Source organism: Lissotriton vulgaris, chromosome 3_1 (genome assembly GCF_964263255.1).
Source record: "Lissotriton vulgaris chromosome 3_1, aLisVul1.2, whole genome shotgun sequence".
Lineage (NCBI taxonomy): Eukaryota > Metazoa > Chordata > Amphibia > Caudata > Salamandridae > Lissotriton > Lissotriton vulgaris.
Window position 1 is genome coordinate 338,118,247 of NC_141689.1, and position 19,571 is coordinate 338,137,817.

At 47.0% G+C, this 19,571-nt stretch overlaps 1 protein-coding gene across 1 annotated transcript in view; it reads right to left on the minus strand.

Moving 5' to 3' along the window:
- CPLANE1 (ciliogenesis and planar polarity effector complex subunit 1) overlaps nucleotides 1-19,571 on the minus strand; it is a 2,360,818-nt gene that overhangs the window by 790,889 nt on the left and 1,550,358 nt on the right. The window contains exons 36-37 of the mRNA XM_086960545.1: nucleotides 17,988-18,258; nucleotides 15,985-16,042 (exon numbers count right to left, since the gene is read on the minus strand). Coding sequence (XP_086816671.1) covers nucleotides 15,985-16,042; nucleotides 17,988-18,258 — 329 coding nt within the window. The remainder of the gene's footprint in view (nucleotides 1-15,984; nucleotides 16,043-17,987; nucleotides 18,259-19,571) is intronic.

Genomic DNA, 19,571 nt, shown 5'->3' on the forward strand with positions numbered 1-19,571 from the left:
AGAGCCTGGTTATCCAGGCCTCTACTTCCCAATCCGCATTCCCGACTGCACCACCGGATCGGGAATACAAGAGGTATGAGCAATTCGGAAAGAAGATGTTCTCCTCCCTTAGTTTGGGATTGCGGTCGGTCAACACCGCGTGCCTCGTAGGCCATTACACCCACTCTCTGTGGGATATGGTCGCAGTAGTTCTGCCTGAGTGCCGGGAGGGGGCCCAGGCGAAGCTCGCTCAAGCCCTTGCGGAGGGAAAAGACACAGTGCGGTATTCAATACGGTGTGGACTGGATACCACGGACTCGCTGGGAAGAGCGATTTCCACGTCTGTGGCTGTTCACCCTGACCACGCCTGGCTGAGGTCCGCCAACTTCTCGGCCGATGTCCAAAACACCCTTATGGACATGCCGTTTGATGGCAGCCACCTCTTCGGTGCCAAGGCAGATAGTGCGCTGGAACGCTTTGAGGACTCCAGGGCTACGGCCAAGTTTTTGGGCCTGTCAGCCCCGCGTCAGCAAACTTCTGCCCAGTGCTCCTTTCGTGGCCACGGGAGGGGCGCCCCCACACGTCCTGCCAGCCACGGGCTGCAGACTACCATTCAGCGCAGCGGCGGTAACAGGGGACAACGGCGCGGCCAGTCCGCCTCAAAGCATTCCTAATCCGAGGTTTCAGGCCCATTCTACGCCAGTGGGGGGCAGGGTTCGCCATCACCTCCTCCACAGGTGCTCCATCACATCGGACAGGTGGGTGCTGCAAATCGTCCGAAGGGGCTACTCCCTCCCCTTCGAGGCGACCCCTCCAGCCATGCCACTGCAGTACCACTGCGTGCCGGGGGATCACTTGCAACTTTTGCAGGAGGAAGTTGCGTTCCTCTTGGCCAAGGGGGCCATCGAGCGCATTCCTGGGCCAGAAGTAGGGTGTGGTTGTTACTCTCACTACATTACGGTTCCCAAGAAGGGCAAAGGGGGCCTACGCCCTATCTTGGACCTACGGAACGTCAACGGCTTCCTCCGAAAGGAGAAGTTCAAGATGCTGACTTTGGCTCAGGTCTTGGCTGCCCTATACCCAGAAGACTGGATGATAGCGTTGGACGCTTATTTCCACATCCCCATCCTGCTGGCCTACCGGTGTTACCTAGGCCACGAGCACTTTCAGTTTACCGTGCTCCCCTTCGGCCTTACCAGCGCCCCACGGGTGTTAACGAAAGTGATGGCGGTGGTCGCAGCTCATCTGCGCAGGTTAGGGGTTTCAGTCCTCCCCTATCTCGACGACTGGTTGCTGAAGGCGGGCTCGCCCCAGACAGTCGTCAGCCACCTCCAGACTACGGCCGACCTCCTGCACCTGCTGGGGTTCTCCATCAATGTGCCGAAGTCGCACCTGTGTCCCTCTCAGAAGCTCCTCTTCATCTGAGCGGTTCTAGACTCGGCGCAGTTTCAGGTTTATTCTCCCGAACAGTGAGATCGGGATATTCAGGCTCTAATTCCGATCTTTCAGCCGTTATTCCGAGTCTCGGTCAGGTTGACGCTGCGGCTTCTAGAGCTGATGGCCCCGTGCATCCGTCTGGTGCATCACGCCAGGTGGCGGATGCGGGCTCTGCAGTGGGACCTGAAGTTTCAGTGGGCTCAGCAGCAGGGCAACTTGTCCAACCATGTCTTGATCTCGGAGGGCACTGCAAGACAGTTGCAGTGATGGCTCACGGACCATGACTGGGTCAGCGGCAGATCCCTCTCCCTTCCCCAACCGGAGCACGTAGTTGTGACGGAAGCATCCCTCCAGGGCTGGGGGGCCCACATGGGAGAGGCGGAGATCAGAAGCCTCTGGTCTCCGGCGGAATCCCGGCTCCACATCAACCTTCTGTAGCTGCGGGTGATCCGGCTTGCACTGAAGGCATTCCTCACCTCTGTATGGGGGAGTGTAGTGCAGGTGTTCACGGACAACACCACCGCCATGTGGTACTCCAACAAACAGGGTGGGGTGGGGTCGTGGACCCTATGCCAGGAGGCTCTGCGCCTCTGGCAGTGGCTGGAACATCAGGGCGTGACCCTGGTGGTTCAACACCTGGCAGGTTCCCTGAACGCCAGGGAGGACGAACTCAGCCGCCGGTTCATGATGCATCACATATGGCGTCTGAACTCGGACGTGGCGCAAGGTCTCTTTCAGCATTGGGGAGAGCCTTGGTTAGATCTATTCGCCACAGAAGAGAACGCGCAATGTCATCAGTTCTGCGCGTTGGAATTTCCAAGGCGGCACTCGCTCGGAGACGCTTTTCGTCGCGAGTGGAGTTGCGGTCTGTTGTACGCCTTTCCGCCTATACCACTTCTGCCCAGAGTGCTGAAGAAGATCAGGCGAGACCGGGCCCAAGTCATCCTTGTGGCTCCGGACTGGGCACGAAGATACTGGTATCCCGAGCTACTCAGCATATCAGTCAATCCCCCGATTCGTCTGCCTCTTCAGGAGGACCCTCTGTCGCAGCAGCAGGGGTTGGTCCTCCACCCGAACTTGTCTAGCCTCCACCTCCATGCGTGGAGATTGAGCGGCGACAGTTGAGGTCATTTGACTTGCTTCCTGAAGTCTGTGGTGTGATTCTGGCAGCCAAGCGTCCCTCCACAAAATCGCTATACGCCTGCAGGTGGAACACATTTGTGGCATGGTGCACAGCAAAGGCTTTGGACTCACTCTCTGCTCTGGGCACTCTAAAGGGCTACCTCTCTGCCATTTCCGCCTTCTTAAGGCTCCCTGATCAGCCCTCTTTGTTCAAGTCCCCAGTTGTAAATAAGTTTTTGAAGGGCATCACTCATATGTTCCCTCCTGTTCCTTTCGTAATGCCTCAGTGGTACTTGAACCTTGTTCTGACTTATCTGATGTGCGCTCCCTTCGAGCCACTTCATAACTGTCCTCTTCGTCTCCTTATTCTTAAGACTGCATTCCTGGATGCCATCACCTCTGCAGGAGAGTGAGTGAGCTCCAGGCTCTTTCTTCTCAACCTCCTTTCCTTTCTGTCCATCCGGACAAAGTTGTGTTGCGGACCTGACCCTCTTTCCTGCCCAAGGTAGTCACAGCCTTCCACATCGGGCAGTCCATCACTTTGCCCACCTTCTTTCTGCCTCCGCGTCCCTCGAAAGAGGAAGAGAGGCTCCACCGTCTGGACCCAAAACGTGACCTCTCATTCTATCTGGACCGCACACGCCAGTTCCGGGTGGATGACCTACTCTTTGTTGGTTACGTGGGCGCTAAGAAGGGACGGGCGGTGCACAAACGAACCATTTTGTGATGGGTCGTCTTGTGGAGAAGTGTGGCTCAGGGGTTAGAGGCGGCAGACCCGGAAACTGAAATCGGCCCTGGACCAGGGTTCAATTCTCCGCCTCGACGGGGGTTGGGCTCAATAATTCCACGGACTCGATAATTCTCGCTCCGGTGCCTACTCGACTCATGGGTTCACACTCTGCGACTCTGGGCAATAGCTTGCTTAATCTCCACAACGGCCCCTCGCGGCGGGATGCCTGGCTTTCACCTTGTGGATACCCTGCCGGGGTTATCTCACAGGGGAATACCAGGACGGGTTCCCTAAGCAAGCGCATAGATGCCTGCGATGTGGGCGATTTGCGCTATATAAATACATGTACATTTACATTTACATTTGTGCATCAAGGATTGTTATTCTCTGGCTACAAAGGAGCCTCCTGTGGGGCTACGTGCCCATTCCACTCGGGCCACGGCCGCTACTGCTGCCCTGGGTTGGGGAGTCCCCTTGCAGGACATCTGTCAGGCAGCTACGTGGGCCTCGCTGCACACGTTCGCAAGACACTACTGCCTGGACAGCCAAGTCCGGAGAGATGGCTTTTTCGGCCGTTCCGTTCTCCAGGACTTTCTGGTGTGATCATTAGTTCCCAGACCCACCACCGGGGTTGGTATTGCTGGGGTATCTATTCTAAGGTAAGGAATGTAATACTAACCTGTTTCTTTCAGATGCACAAGTTACTTACCTTCGGTAACAATATATCTGTAAGAAACAGTAGTTAGTATTAGATTCCTTACCGCCCCACCCATCCTCCCCATTCTGCGAACCGATATCTAGGGTTAAGGTCATCCACTTTCAGGGCCCCAGTTTTCATGGCACCAGTGTTGGTTTTTATCATGGCTCTGCGTTTCTGGCGCGGAAAAGCTGTGTATAAGAACTGACGTCAGCGCGCGACGGTGGCGTCTCAGTACTCCGACGACGTCATCCCGGCAGCGCCGACGACGGATGCGGAGCCGCAGACAACGCCTACCAACGCGCAGGGGTACTGCTACGCAAAATTTTCCGGATCCAGTTTGACCCCTGAGGATATTCTAAGGTAAGGAATCTAATACTAACTACTGTTTCTTACAGATATATCGTTTAAGTAACTTGTGCGTCCGGACTAAGACAGTCCTGTTGAGAAGATATACCTGGAATGACTAAGGCTAGAAATATTGCTAGTAGTTCTAGGTGATTGATGTGGAGCAGTTCTTGTTGAGTGGTCCACCTGCCCTCAGTTCTATGGTTTAGGAGATGGGCTCCCCAGCTGGTGAGTGATGGTTTTGTGTGTTCCACCACTGCAGAGAGCGATGTTTGCGGATGTCCACCAACACCAGATCTGTAAGCTGTCCTTGAGCCTGGTTCCAATGATGTGCTAAACCTTCTTGTAAAGGGCGCATCTGAAGTATTGCGTGAGGTACTATGAAAATGCAAGAGGCCATCATTCCTATGAGCTGCATAAAACACTTGTGCCGGGAGACAGTGTTGGGGCTGAAATCTGTTGATGAGGGTTTGCATGCTGGCTATCCTGACTGGATAAAGCTTTGCAAATGTCTATGTGGCTCCTAGATACTGATGTATGTGGGAGTGTTGAAGGTGTGACTTGGTGTAGTTTAGTCTGAACCCCAAGTTGTGTAGCAGTTGAATTGTTTGATAAGTGTGTTGAAAACACTGGTGGTATGAGTTGGCTTTTATCAGCCAGACATCCAGGTATGGAAATACATGAATTTGCTGTCTTCTCAAGTGTGCTGCTAATACTGCAAGGCACTTTGTGAACATCCTGGGTGCTGTGGTCACCCCAAATGGAAGGACCTTGAACTGATAGTGTTGGCCGTCCACTATGAACCTGAGGTATTTTCTGTGAGCAGGGTGTATGGCAACGTGGAAGTAGACGTCCTTGAGATCTAGTGTGGCAAGGAAGTCGCCTTGAAGCAAGGGAAGAACCTGCTGAAGAGTGATCATGTGAAAATGATCTGACTGCATGTAGAAGTTGAGAGGTCTGAGGTCTAGTATTGGGCTTAGGGTCCAGTCCTTTTTGGAAATACAGGGAGTAAACTCCTGTTCCCTGATGTTGTATGGGGACTGGCTCTATTTCATGTTTTTGAAGCAGTAAAAGAACCTCTTGTTTGAGGAGTGTTAGATGTTCTCCGGACATTGAGTGCTGTTTGGGTGGTGTGTTGGGTGGAGTAGCAGTAAGTTCCAGGCAGTAACCATATTGGATAATTTGTCTTACCCACTTGTCTGTAGTGATGGAATTCCAGACAGGTAGGAACTGTAATAGTCTGCCCCGAACTGAGTGGAATGGTCTGGAGGGAGTGGAGGGAAGTCACTGCTTATTACTGGGGGAGGTACTTGTTGTTGTTACCTCGGCCTCTTCCCTTGTTGTTGTTTCCCCTATATCCACCTCTAAAATATCCCCTTTTGGGGGATGTTTGTGTGGTGTTTTTGTATGATGCAGTGTCTGTATTGATGTTTTTGGATGCTCCCCTATAGAAGGAGTGTCGAAAGGAATCGAGTGGGGATGGAGACGGCAATGCTCCCATGGATTTAGCAGTCTCTGCGTCCTTTGTCATTTGCTCAAGTACGGTGTCTACAGCCTGTCCAAAAAGCTGTTGCTGATTGAATGGCTGATTGAGAATATTTGTTTGTACCTCCTGCTTGAAGCCAGAGATGCGTAACCAGGCATGTCGTCTGAGTTACATGCTAGTGTTAATGGTCCTAGAGGCTGTGTCTGCTGTATCAAGGGCACATTTGATTGATGCAGTCGTTATTAATTTCCCCTCCTGAAGTAAATCATTAGCCTTGGTCTTACTTTGATCAGGTAAATGTTACAATAGAGTTTCTAGTTGGTCATAGTGAGCCTCATCATACCTAGCACGTAATGCTTGTGTATTGGCTATTCGCCAGTTATTAGCAGCATGGGCAGCTATTCGTTTGCCAGAAGCATCTAATAATTTAGACTCCTTGACCGGAGGTGGTGCGTCACCGAAGGTTTGAGTGGGCACGTTTTCTAGCGTTAGTTACCACTAGGGAATCTAAAGGGAGTTGGTCTTTGATGTAAGCAGGGTCACTGGGAGCGGGCTCATATTTTTTGTCACTTCTTGGATTTAGGATTCTAGTCCTAACAGAGTCCTTGAATATGTTTAATGACACCTTTCAACATGCCTGGGGTGTCCAACTTCCTTTCTTTGTGTGGAACAGTAGACACTTCTCCTGTTTTAGGGTCTATATGAAGTATTTTTTGTTTTGGATCGATAGTATCCGGTCGAAAAAGTTCTTCCTCTTCTGTAGGTACTTTCGGCGCCGATTTTTTCGGGTCCGATCGAGGTTTGGATTTCTGCTCCAGAGCCTTGGAGGGTGTTTTTGGGTCCTTCGGCTTTGATGTGGAGGCGGAAATCTTTTTCGGTTCCGAATGTTTCGGTTTTGGATCCAATGCCTTTTCCTTCAGCACGGGGGGTGGTCAGTGCCAAGGTCTTTTTAGGTTGCGCTCCGTGCTTCGGTGCCGAAGGCGCCTGTGGGACAGTGATATGCGACTTGCTCGGTCCCGAGCTATGGGTAAGCTTGTCTTTTGTCTTTGGAGCCGAGCCAGAGGGCGGGGCTTTTGATGCTTTTTTTTGGTCGCTACTGGGGCCAGCAGGCGAAGTTTTGACCAGGGCCTTCTTTTTTGGAGGTGGGCTTGGGGCAGGGGCAGTTGTACTCACTTGTTGACCTGGAGTGATGGGAGGGTCTGAGTTGGAGTCGTCTGCTTCAGACATTACTTGCAGATCCTCAGAATCCTCTTCCGGAACAATGGGACTTAATCGAAGATGTCCACCGGTGTTGGAGCCGCTCGCTGCGTCATGATGTGTCGTCAGGCCCGGCTATCACGGATGGTCTTTTTAGATCTAAAGGAGGCGCAGGCCTGGCAATTGTTCTTGTCGTGCTCAGGCGAGGGACACATGTTACAGACCTTGTGGTGGTCACTGTGTGGGAATTTTGCTCCACACTCAGGGCATTTTTTAAATGGCATCCTTTCCATGAGCCATAGGCCTGAACGGTGTTGATAGGCCCAGCAGCCCGCGTCGACGACCAGAATCGAGTATTTGTGGAGCGAGTCGAAGATCACGCAATCGAAAACAATACTGTTGAGTCTAAGATGGTTTTGCATGTTGATAAGGTTTGGAGAATATAGTGCCGAAACGGAGCGCAGAAGTTACATCTGAACCCGATGTCGGAAAAATACAATCTGAAGATGGAGTCGATGCCCATGCGCACTGTCTTCTAAGGGAGGAGTCACCTATTTTGTGACCACAAAACACTTCTTCCAAGACAACAACAAGGTGCAAGCATCCGAGCCCAACACCAGATGGCAATCGGTGTAAAGTGTACTATCTGCAGCTCATATGCCTCGAACCAGAGGAACAACTTCTTTCAGAAGTCACAGGTACCTCACAACTCCGAATGGCAGGAATGATGAGAGTGGCTCGATGTAGGAGAGCCAAGCTTGGCCTTCTTATGCTTCTTAAGGTTCTTCCTAGATTTGCTTGACTTCGATAAAGTCCTATCTTTTGAACAACCTCTACATGGCAAAAGAGATCATGTTCCAAAACTCGACCCATAACGACACATCGTCGACACCGAACTAGAGTGATTCTTCGACTTCCTCAACTCTGCCACTGTGAGTTTCAGCTCTCGACCCCGGATCACCATCTTGTTCATCTTGGCACATGACGAACATGAATTTGAGTCATGGCCTGAACCAAGACACCATAAACATATGTTGTGTGGATCCATAACCAACTTTTGTCAGTTACAGGGCGTACACGACTTAAAACCTGATGGTATAGGTGACATTTGCACATAAAAAGTATTTTCTAGTAGAAAATACAAGATAACAGATCAATGACAATTAACGTTCCAGACCTGTGTCAACTGACAGAGAAAGAAAGGAACTGATGCCAGCGATGAAGGTGGTGCTGACTTCACAATCGTATGAGTTGTAAATGGATCCATAATGTGGCACAATGCAACCTGTCGGCGCTGGGGGAATTGCTTTGCAAATGTTTTCCGGAGTCAGTCTGACACCTCGGGGCTTCAAAAGGTGAGGAATCTGCAGCTAGAAATCTTTATTAGAAAAAGATCCTGCACTGGATAACTCATTGGGCAGTGTTAGTGCTGCACTCCAACTGGCTTTCTACTTCAATGTTGTTGCATTTAACCTAGTCCTTGCATAAGAGGGTTAGAAATCTGATGACTGCTGCTCTGGGGACCGCACAGGTTTTCTATCACTTTTTGGTATGCATGCTGCCCTTGCCCACCTCTCATCTGTCCACAGTTCATGGTTTGCGTGCCTGTACCCCTACTGTCTGGCCCTAATGGTCTGCTATTTGTCCCGACCCATGCCAGCGTGCCCTTTGCGGTCAGCTTGCAGACCCTGCCCCCACTCCAAACTCAGTGTGCATGTGCCTGCTCCCTCTCTCCTGCACAACGTAGTCTGACGAGCTGCCACTACCTATTGCAGATTGCACCCATGGTCAGCCTGGTGCCCATGCCAATGCCAGCCTGCCCTTCATGATCAGCTTCCTGCCCCTGTCCATTGCCCTTCCTACTGCTCTCCATTCTCTGTATGTGGCCCTATATTCTCTCATCTGCCCTCTGCAGCCCATTGTGCTGCCACTGCCTCTGTTGCCTCACTTGCATGGTCAGCTTGCTGCCTCCGCCCCTCTACCTAATCTCTCTTACCCTCCGCGATCTGTTATGCTACCACTACCCAGACTGGTCAACTTGATGTCCCTTGCCCTTCCCCTGCACTTTGTGGTCTGTGTGCGTGCCACTACACCCTATCCCTTTGTCCTCCATGGTCTGTTGAGCTACCACTTTCCCAGCTCAGTGTCCTATCAGTTCAGCTTATTGCCCCTGCCTTCAGTTGTACATTTGTTTGCCCGTACACCTGCCCTCTCTCTCCATCCCTCTGCGGTCTTTTGTGCTGTCACTGCCCCAGAAACGTGCCCTCCCTGATCAGCTTGCTTCCCCTAACCCCTTCATTCTTGCCCTCCATTATCTGTGTGCATGCCTCTGCACCCTACCTTCTGCACTCTGAGGTCCATTGTGTGCAACTGCCCCGGCCACCTGCTTGTCCTCATTTTAGCTTTCTAGAGTACTAACTACAATATCAATGATAGAAAGAGCCCCCTCAGTTTTGATCATTTTCAAGAGAAACAGCTTTTCCTATGGGGAATTAACCTGCGAAAATTATGTTTTGGGTGCCCCTTTTTTTCTAAGCCCCAGCTTCACATATCACCTCAAAACTTTCAAGGAAGGAACTGAGGTGGATAAACCTTTTTTTGAGAAGTTTCATGAGGATTCGTCAAACAGTGCCAAAGGTATTGCAAAATAAAAAAAACTCTTTCAATGGAATCTCTGACCTAACTATAACTATCTATAAGCACTACTTTCTCTGAAAGCATCTGATGGCAGATTGTAGTACTGTAGATTCACATGGTTAACATACTTTAGCCATATAGTGTTGAACACAGATGTTTGGAAGTTGTTTTTCTTTGAAGAAGTCTCTTGAATTACAGGATATGCAGTGACTCCACTTCTTGGTGTACTTTGCACATGGGCCTAGACGCCATCATTGACTGTTTTTCACACAGGGGGTCAGAGGATGTATGGAGTGTGAATGAAATTTATGGTGCAACAGCGCAATGGACAATGAAATGGTGATGAGGGGAAGATGATCTGCAAAAGTAAAACACATTGAGGGAAGAGAGATTGGGGGAATGTAAATCAGCACCTCACGCTACAAACAGATTCTTACAGGCCAAGCAGCATTTTCCGTTCATGGCACGTGTGGCTTTAAATACATATGCTTAGCATAGACTAGACAGCTATAACCTCCAGACCACTGTGGCTAGAGTGAGGATGATGATTATGTCTTAACTAATATTAGTCGCACAGTATGGCCAACTAGAACTTGCTGACAGGCTAAGATATCCATACAATAATGCTTTGTACAGGTGGGTGGGGTTGATCAGGTTGCTGCCATGCAGATATTCACTAGTGGCATGTTCCTCCGGAAGGGGATATAGCCCTCTTTCTGCGAGTGGAGTGCATCTTAAGAAGTGCAGGTAGAACACTCTGTGCCTTATGATAAGTCCTTTCACAATTCACCTGGCCTTGGAGATAGGATGACCTTTGTTAGATTTTGCAATAGAGAAGACAAACAGGACTGACGTATGGAATGATTTGGTCCTGTTGATGTAGTACATGAGGGATCTCTTGATATCTAATGTGTGTAGTGATCTTTCCACAAAAGAATCAGGCTGGCAGAAGAAGACTGGGAGCTCTATAGTTTGTTTAAGGGATGCTATCATCTTAGGGAAGAACTTGGAGTTAGTTCCAAGAATGACCCCAACCTTGGGGACCTGGAAGAAAGGCTTCTTTAGCGTAAGCATTTGCAGCTAGCTAATGCACCTATGTGAAATAGTAGCTATAAGGAATGCTACCTTTCAAGAGAGGGACTGCTGGGGACATGAATGCACAGGTTCAAAGGGTTGACCAATAAGCCTTTGAGGACTATATTGAGGTTCTACTGGTAGTGGGAGATGCTCTGGGGATATAACCCTTGAGAGACCCTCCATATAGGTGTTGGTGATGGTTATCCTGACAAGAGTCACATATTGTCTGTTCTGCATGTAAACAGCAAGTGCTGTTAAGAGTATGCGAACAGAGATATGTGCAAGGCCCACCTTTTTTAAGATCAAATGGTAGGTAAGAAGCTCCCAGACCATGGGTTTAAAACTGAACCAATTGGTTTGAAATGCAGCAATGTAGAAAACCTTCCATTTTGCTGCACAGAAGGGCCCAGGTCCTTCAAGATTGTCATACACTCTTGGTGAAGGTGGAGGTTTCCCAAATCTATGACCTCATGCGTCAAATTGCAAGAGTGAGCTACAGAGGATCTGAATGCCTGACCTGACTTTGCCTCTGTGCGAGAAGGTCAAGCCTGAAGGGAAGTGTCTCATTGGGACTAAGTGACCACTCCAGGAGAGAGTAGTAGTACCATGGTTGGCAGGCCAAGGTTGGCACTCCTAGGATGAGATTTACTGACATCTGCCTTAGCTTCCTCATATCAAAGAAAAGCAGTGGCACAGTGCACAGTGCAGGCAAATATACCTGACCTGTTCATTCTTAGTGCACTGCTCATGGCCATGGATGTGCGCACCTGGCTGCAAAGCGTGGGCATTTGCATTTTCTGGGGTAGCAAACAGATCCATTGCAGGATGCCACACCACTGGAAGTATCTATGAAGGAGTGGAGTTCTCACTCATGGACTTGTTGGTGCATCTTGCTGAGCAAATCCACAAAGTAATCCACCTCCAGGAGATTCTTTCCCATGAAGTGAATGTTATAGCAGAGTGCTCAGTGCCAGATCATATGCACTAAGTGAAGGGAGTGTGTGCCTCCCAGCTTTTGGATAGAATGTATAGTGCTCATGTTGTCTGTTCTGATCAGGACTACCTTGCCTAGACTGACCAGCAGAAATGCGTCGAAGGCTAGCTAATTGGCAAGGAGTTCCAAGTTATTAAAGTGGCAACCCTGGAACAGAGAGCACCAAGTTTCTTGGACTCTGCATTGGTTGAGATGTGTCCCACCCATAAGGAAATGTCTGTAGCAATTGTCTACTGTGAAAGTGAATATACAAAGGGCCTGCCTTTCACCGGTTTGGTGCTGTTTCACCATTGCTTTGGCTTGTAATAAACACCCGATCTTCCCAGTGACCCTCCTCTTGAGATCACTGAACTGCTAAACAATATTGAAGAGGTTTTCATGGGGAGCTATGGCGATGCAGGAGGTCATCATTCCTAGGAGGTACATTAAAATATGAACTATGAGCTGATGATTGGGCTGAAACAGAGGCAGCAGGTGCTGGAAAGCTGGGACTCTTTGCTTGTTTGGGTAGGCTTTGCCTTTAACTGCTTTATTGAGGAAGGAGACTAGGAAGGGATGTCTTTGAAGATCCTGCAGATAAGACTTAGTGGTGTTTATAGTGTAGTAGCCCAAGCTGTGAAGCAAAGACACTATCACTTGAGTGTGTGCAAGACACTGAAGCCTGCTACTGCCCTTACTCAGCTAATCGTCGAGGCAGGGGAAAGACATGAATGTCTTCCATGCGCAAATGTGCTGCCTCCACTACTAGGCACTTAGTAAACACTCTTGGGGCCATGGTTGCTCCGAAGTGAAGTATTCTGAACTGGTGGCGCTGTCCACAAAATAAAGGTACTGCCGGTGGGCATGGTGGATTGGAATGTGAAAATAGGCATCCATGAGACTGAGCGCAGGCCATGAAACCTTCTTGCTGGAAAAGGGGGATGATTTACTGCCGGGTTATCATCTGGAAATATTCCTTGAACTTCAATTCAACCCTGGGGTGAACACTGTTGCCTTAGCAGGCTCCTTGAAGTTCTCAGAAGTAGATTGTACCATGCCCTTGAGCTTGGGGAGAAATATGACTGGACATTTAGATTTAGAGAGTGTGTCTCCATGGAAAAATTGTCCTCCTCCTGAATGACGTGCATAAACACTTTATGGTATGCCGCTGTCCACTATATGACTTCATGGTATGCTGCAGCGTCATCAGGAAGTGAAGCCCTGACCGGATAGTGGTCTAAGTCAGGGTGTCCTAGAGAATCCATGTAATAATAGGCCAAGGGGTCATTAGTGGGATACTCCACTAATAGCTGATCATAAGCGTCAAACGAACCATAGGGGCTGCCAGGTGGTCTACTTGAGAAGGGAGATCCCTCTGGTGTCTCTGGTGGAGGCAGCTGTGAAGAGGTGCATGGTGGTGAATGGGAGAGGTGGGGACTGTGTGGAACAGGGACAGGACTAGTTCCTGTATCCCCATCACTTTTGAGTAAACGTTATAGCAAAGAAGGAGTGGAACCAGGACCTACCTTAAAAGCAAATCTTCTCTTTCAAGGCATGCGCCCTGAAGGCATTGGAGCCAGTTTACGCAGTTTGGCAGAAACTGTGTCTTTGACTGCGTAAATGAAGCAATGTTGTCTTATGTCCAGCTCCTGCTCTCTAGGAGTGTAGCCTTGATGTCCTCCTCCGTAGATGTTGATGCAGGTTTTTGTCTCTACTTTACGATGTGACCTCTGAATGGTTTTAGAATCGAAAGTGGCTTCAGTGCCTAGAAAGGCTTCGGAGCTGAGAAGGGTTTGTTTCGGTTTGTGGGTGGGCCCCTATGAAGGCATTGATGCGGACTTCGGGTAGTGCTGGGGGCTAGATAGACCCTGGAGCCTGTTGACAGTGCAGACCAGAGCCGGAAGGCAGTGGTGGTCCATGGCTGGTATAGCCTTGACAGTTGTGCTCGGGGTTCGGTGCTTGGCTTGGTTGTCTCGGTATTGCTCATGTGGGCCTTGGGTTTGTCTTGAGTTACAGGCATACTGAATCAGGGGTTAGTCTTCAGCATTAGGACAATGTCTTCCCTCTGGTAGTCAGGTTTGCTCGATGACACAGACTACGGGCTGGGGGTAGCTTTGACCAGTGGGAGCCCTGAGGGCTAGATAGACCCTGGGGCCTGTTGGCAGTGCTGACCAGAGCCCGAAGGCAGTGGGGGCCCATGACTGGCCTAGCCTTGACTGCTGCGTTCTGGATTCAATGCTTGGCTCCCTCAAGAACAATGGTCTGCCTTGGTTGTCTCGGTCTTGCTTCTGTGGGCCTTGGCTTTTTCTTGAGTTACAGGCAGACTGAATCAGGGGCTAGTCTTTGGCATTAGGTCAATGTCTTCCCTCTGGTCGTCAGATTTGCTCTATGACACAGACTCTGGGCTAAGGGTAGGTTGGACCGGTGGAAGCCCTGCGGGTCTGGCTTTCTCCTGTTGTTGGGTTAAGAGGAGATCTTCCTCCCCAAAGATGTTTGTAGTGATGGAAAGGTCTGAGCACAGCCTGGTATTATGTGCCCAGTGGAGTTCCCTCTGGTACCAAAGTGGGTATTTTTAGCAAAAGGTGAGGCACAAGGAGCACGTAGCACCATCTTGGTCAGGGGATAGGCAGAGGTTACACACCTCATGGTAGTCTGTCCACAGAAACTTGATATGGCATCAAGGTCAAAACTGGACCAGTGTGTGTTGCATCAACGGTGCCACATTGAAGGTGGAGTAAAACAGTGCTGGGCTCCCAATAGGTGCTAGGACTTCAACGCTTTCGGTGATGACAACGGTCCTGGGGGTGTTGAAGTTACAGAACGTTGAAACACAGACAGCAACCTAGCTTAAAGAAGACTGATGCAGTAGGGTAGAAATAAACACCAAAGAGAACTGACAAGCATGTAAAGTAACACCACAACCTTGGAGTCTACGCAATGCACGTCGAAACTCGATGGTGGAATCAAACAATTTAAGATGGAGTCATTGTCCACGTGCAATGTACACCAAGGGGAGTGGTCAAAGTGCATCCTGTGACTGAATACTTCTTTGAAGATAAACAACTTGCAAACATCCGAGCTCAACACACTAGATGGCAGGAGTATGAGAAGCATGCGTATCAACAGCCACACATGCTATGAACACACACACACACACACACACACATATGATATAGAATTCCCTGTTGTACATTACAAGGATAGTGCAAGCCACTGAGGAGTTCCATGACTATATAGAGTAATGAGGCTGAAGGCAGAGTTCCTTTATAAGGTCAAGGAACCCAGAGGGTTACTTTATTCTTTATAACATATGGTCACACCATCACCCTTCCCATAAATCTTTTAAATCCTTGCTGTCTTGCTAGGATGTTTGTAGACATAAAGAACAAACATAGTGTATAAATAAACATCAAAAAGTAGTCAGATTTGTTACAAAAAATATCAGAAACAGTTTAATACAAGTCAGATTTTTAAAAATGCTTTTGCGCTGACTGTGTAGAAACATGCAGAGAGATTCTATCTAAACATGTTGCAATTAATATCTCCGTTCTGCTGATCACTTTTCATTTGGAAAAACAGAGGAGAAGATAAAGTTGCTGTTCAAACTGCTGCTTTAATTATGCTCCATGACCTGCCTTTCACCCTGGCTGCTAGCAGCAGCCATTGTGACATCAGTACTCAACTGTAATAAGTTATTACAGTTGAGCAGCTACATAATGTCATTTCTTTAATAAAGATGACTAGAGACATCATAAGTACATATAAAAGCCAGTCTTGAGTTGCTTGTGTTACGGTACAGTGCAGTTCAGCTGGACTGCTCCAACTGGAGCAGGACTGAGGCTGATGTGCATGTGACTTAGGACGAGTGCTCTCTTACATAGGTCCTAAAGCATGGAACGGCCTCCCACTCCACATCAGAACCTCCTTCTCTCTTCTTGAATTCTGCAAGACGGTAAATACCTGGCTTATCAATTAACCAACCTAACATAGGTAGGGCCTGCAGACATACCTCCTCTGCACCAGTATTCTCTTGAGGGCGATTTACAAATACAAATAACATATGACTGCACCTAACCTGAGGTGGCAGGGTAGGCAAAATACGATGTGCTGGGATGTGCCCAGTGTCATAACCAGTGGTGAAGTTTCATTTAAGCATGCCACTTCACTTTTTGTATTTCACAGAACACTGCTTATGGAACTTGTGGTAGTGCGCAGGCAGGAGCCTTTAAAGCCGAAAGCTTCAGATCTAATACAGAGGTTATTGTTTTGATCACTCACACTCAAACTGTACTTTTACTTACCAAGTGGTAAGACAAATCCTTCTCCACGCTCCAAGCTTGGCACGTCATTCTGATGTACCTAGCAAAAGAAAGGTTTAACATATCCTTATCTAATAGTTCAATGATACTCCTGCAGATTAACAAATGTTACAATCTACATTACATCACAGAAAGGAACACATATAGATACACCAAATGTGACCAGATATCAGAAAGCTTAGGTAGATAAGTAGAGACATACCTACTTGTCACCCGTCCACAATAGGTAACATGAATAACCCACTCAAAAACAGTTGACAAGGCACACGAGTGTCGCCCAACCAAGCAAATTGCAGAATCAAAGAAAGTTAACTTAGTCAGATGTACTTAGGTAATATTATTACACTTTTTTTTAATTAAGACACAAAACAGTCATACTTTTTCACAATATGCAATGCAATGTTGTCAAACACCATACAGTAAAATGTAACCCTTTCGACCTCTCATTATAACTACCATGTCCTGAGCTGCATTAAGATAGCTTGCATGTAAATGCATCCATCTAATGTGTGAAAGTAATTGAGCTGATCCGTCTTGTCTAATAGAGTCTACTGGGTAAAAAAAAATCAACAGGCTCCAGGTCTGGCATGGACGTGCTTCTCCTGAACCTAAATTAGGCAACTCTGATCAAGCAGATGTTATTTACTGATATTTTACCAACCTGACCACCAATCAGAAAATGTAGTTAGCCCATACACTGATCACTCCACTGTTATAGCCACCACAAATACCTTACAACAAAGGAATAATGTACACAGAACACATATAGTTTTAATTATATTAAAATAAGGACAAACAGTTATGGTATACTTTCATCGCACACTGTATTTAGTTCCCAATAAATAGGGGCTCACTCATTGAGCCAACCATCTGAAAACTCCCCCAAAATAGAAAATTTTAGAAAACAGTTGACAGGAGCACTCAATTAATAACACAGAAAGTCTAATAGGTTTCAATCATATTGGATTCTATACCCTTAATCAATCAATATTATAGCTACTAGTAAATAACAACTAGACAAGTCAAGAAGCATCAAAAGCTGTGTATGTTCTCAGTATTCATTCTTTTATTTCTTGTTTTCACAGAAAAGACGAACAAGGACACAACCACGTGTTTCGCCCCTTAATATTGGGACTTCTTCAGGGCATGAATTCATAGGCAACACATATGCCTGTTTGTCACCCATTACACATGGTTCATAGCATCTTCTGCTGAGAAATTCTAAAAAGTTTATTTCAATTCATGCCCTGAAGAAGTTCCAATGTTAAGGGATGAAACACATTGGTTGTGTCCTTTTTTGATTTTTCTATGGAAACAAGAAATAAAAGAATGAATACTGAGAACATACACAGCTTTTGATGCTTCTTGATTTGTTTAGTTGTTATTTACTAGTAGCTATAATATTGATTCATTAAGGGTATAGAATCCACTATGACCTCACTATTTCATTGTTTTAATTATAACATAAAACCAATTCCAGCCTTTCAAGAGATTTCATGAGAAACTATGTTTAGTTCCTGGTGGTGGTATATGATATACCGCTACAGTGCTGACCTGGAAATGCAATCAAATAATTGTATCCTTCTTTGTTGACAAAGGTATAGCGTTCACCACTACACTGCTGACCTGGCAATGCAGTTAAAACTATTTTATCTGTTTGGTGATCTATGATTGTATGAGGTTAATACAGAGTTTATGCACTGGCTAGTTTAAAAGTGGTTTCTGTAGGTTAGTTTGAAGGTAAAGGGAGTTCAGTCTTGGAAGATCTTTGTATGATCCAGGAGTATGCAAGGATATGCCACAAAACCATGGTGCAAGCGGCCATTTCACCCCAAAATATTATTTATACACTAGGCAATTAATTTTCTTTAGGTATCTGTATGTTTTGTTGGATCAAAAATTTGTTAGACACTAAAACTATAGTTTGAATCATTAGCAGGAAACCGCCAGTCATTAGAATATTATATGCTAGGGTAATACCATACCTCTGACTTATCAATAATGTCAGAACTGTTCTCATTGACTGGAATGGATTCGATTATAGAATCTTCAGGGCGGAATGACACACTTGTTTTTTTTGCTGCTTTAGTTTTCATTTTCTCTTGGTTGCCTGACTGTGTCTTCATTCTCTCTTGCCCCTCTAGCGCTGCGTTGATTTGCACTTGATTCTCTGGCTTTGTCTCCACGTTATCTTGTTTGTCTGGCAGTCTCTCAGTATGCTCTTGCTTCTGCTGTTTTTCCACACGTCGCCTTAGCCTGCAAAGATATTAGTTTAAAAAGTGACTTCTTTTATAAATACAAGAAAGAAACACTTTGCAAACCAAAAATGTATGCATATCATATGGAAATACATTCAAAGATGACTGGATGAGATTAGGACGATCTCAGTTGGATTTTCCATTGCATTACCTTTTTTTTTGTCCTCATTTTGCCCAGTAACTTAACATGGGGGCCCTAGTTGAAGACCCTGGGACGGGAGACCAGAGGCAAATATCCCACAAGTATACAACTGTCTCCAGTTCCATCTCCGTATTCTAACTGTGCCAACCGGGGTGCCAGGAGATAATATGGCCAACAGAGTAAATGGCATAATCATTGGACTCAGGTTACCTTCTCTCTCCACTTTACCAACGAAGCCCACACCTTCTCCCTGCTACTCTGATCGCATTCCATATCTAATTCACTAATATATACAATGTTCTTAAGGCACTCAGAAAATATTGGGGGGTTCCCAGATTTTCAGAGTTTACAGATTTCCCGTCTTGTCAACAGAACAACATAAAACAAAAATGTGGATTTTACGGTCACAAGTTGCACTTCTTGGTCCAAACTTAATCCAAAAAGAATTAGACCTATGTTGCCTTTAAGTGTGCCCCTATGGTTTCTTCCAGGAAAACAATTATAGCATTCCAAAAAGGGACAATCTTGGGACAATACATGAGCATATGTATATCTTCAGCCTCTACCTGCATACACCTGGGACAGGTATTTATACGTTACCAGTAACCTTTGTGAGTTTTTTGGGGGACCAATATAGGATAACATTAGGGACCTATATGTGATTAACAGGTGATTTTGTTTCAGTGGGGCTGATTTTACTACCTTTCGTAAAATGGCATACGGATTACACCACATTTGCATTAAATCAAGGTTTTCCACCTCATCGCCCCACAGTTTTAGAATTTCATTCTCAATATGTCCCTCTGTCTCCACAAAGGCCCAATACCAAAACGATGTTTCTTTACACCACTGACCGGTTCTCATTACTTGATCAGCATTAACATCCTCGGTATCTGCCCAATCTTGCATAACCCACCAGGAACTAAGTTGATAATATTTGAACCTTATCTGCTGACCATTAGTACAATTACTCAATGCCTCCCAACTCATAAAATTTATGCCAACTTTAAGGTCCGCCCAACAACAAATATCTCTGGTTTTCAAAGGTTGGCTCAATTGGTCCCTCAAACACTCCGGTGTACCCGGAGAATCCCAATTTGGTGCCCATGATGAAAAATACAGGATTTTTAAAGTTTTCCGCACATACATCCATACCTTCAATGCTGATT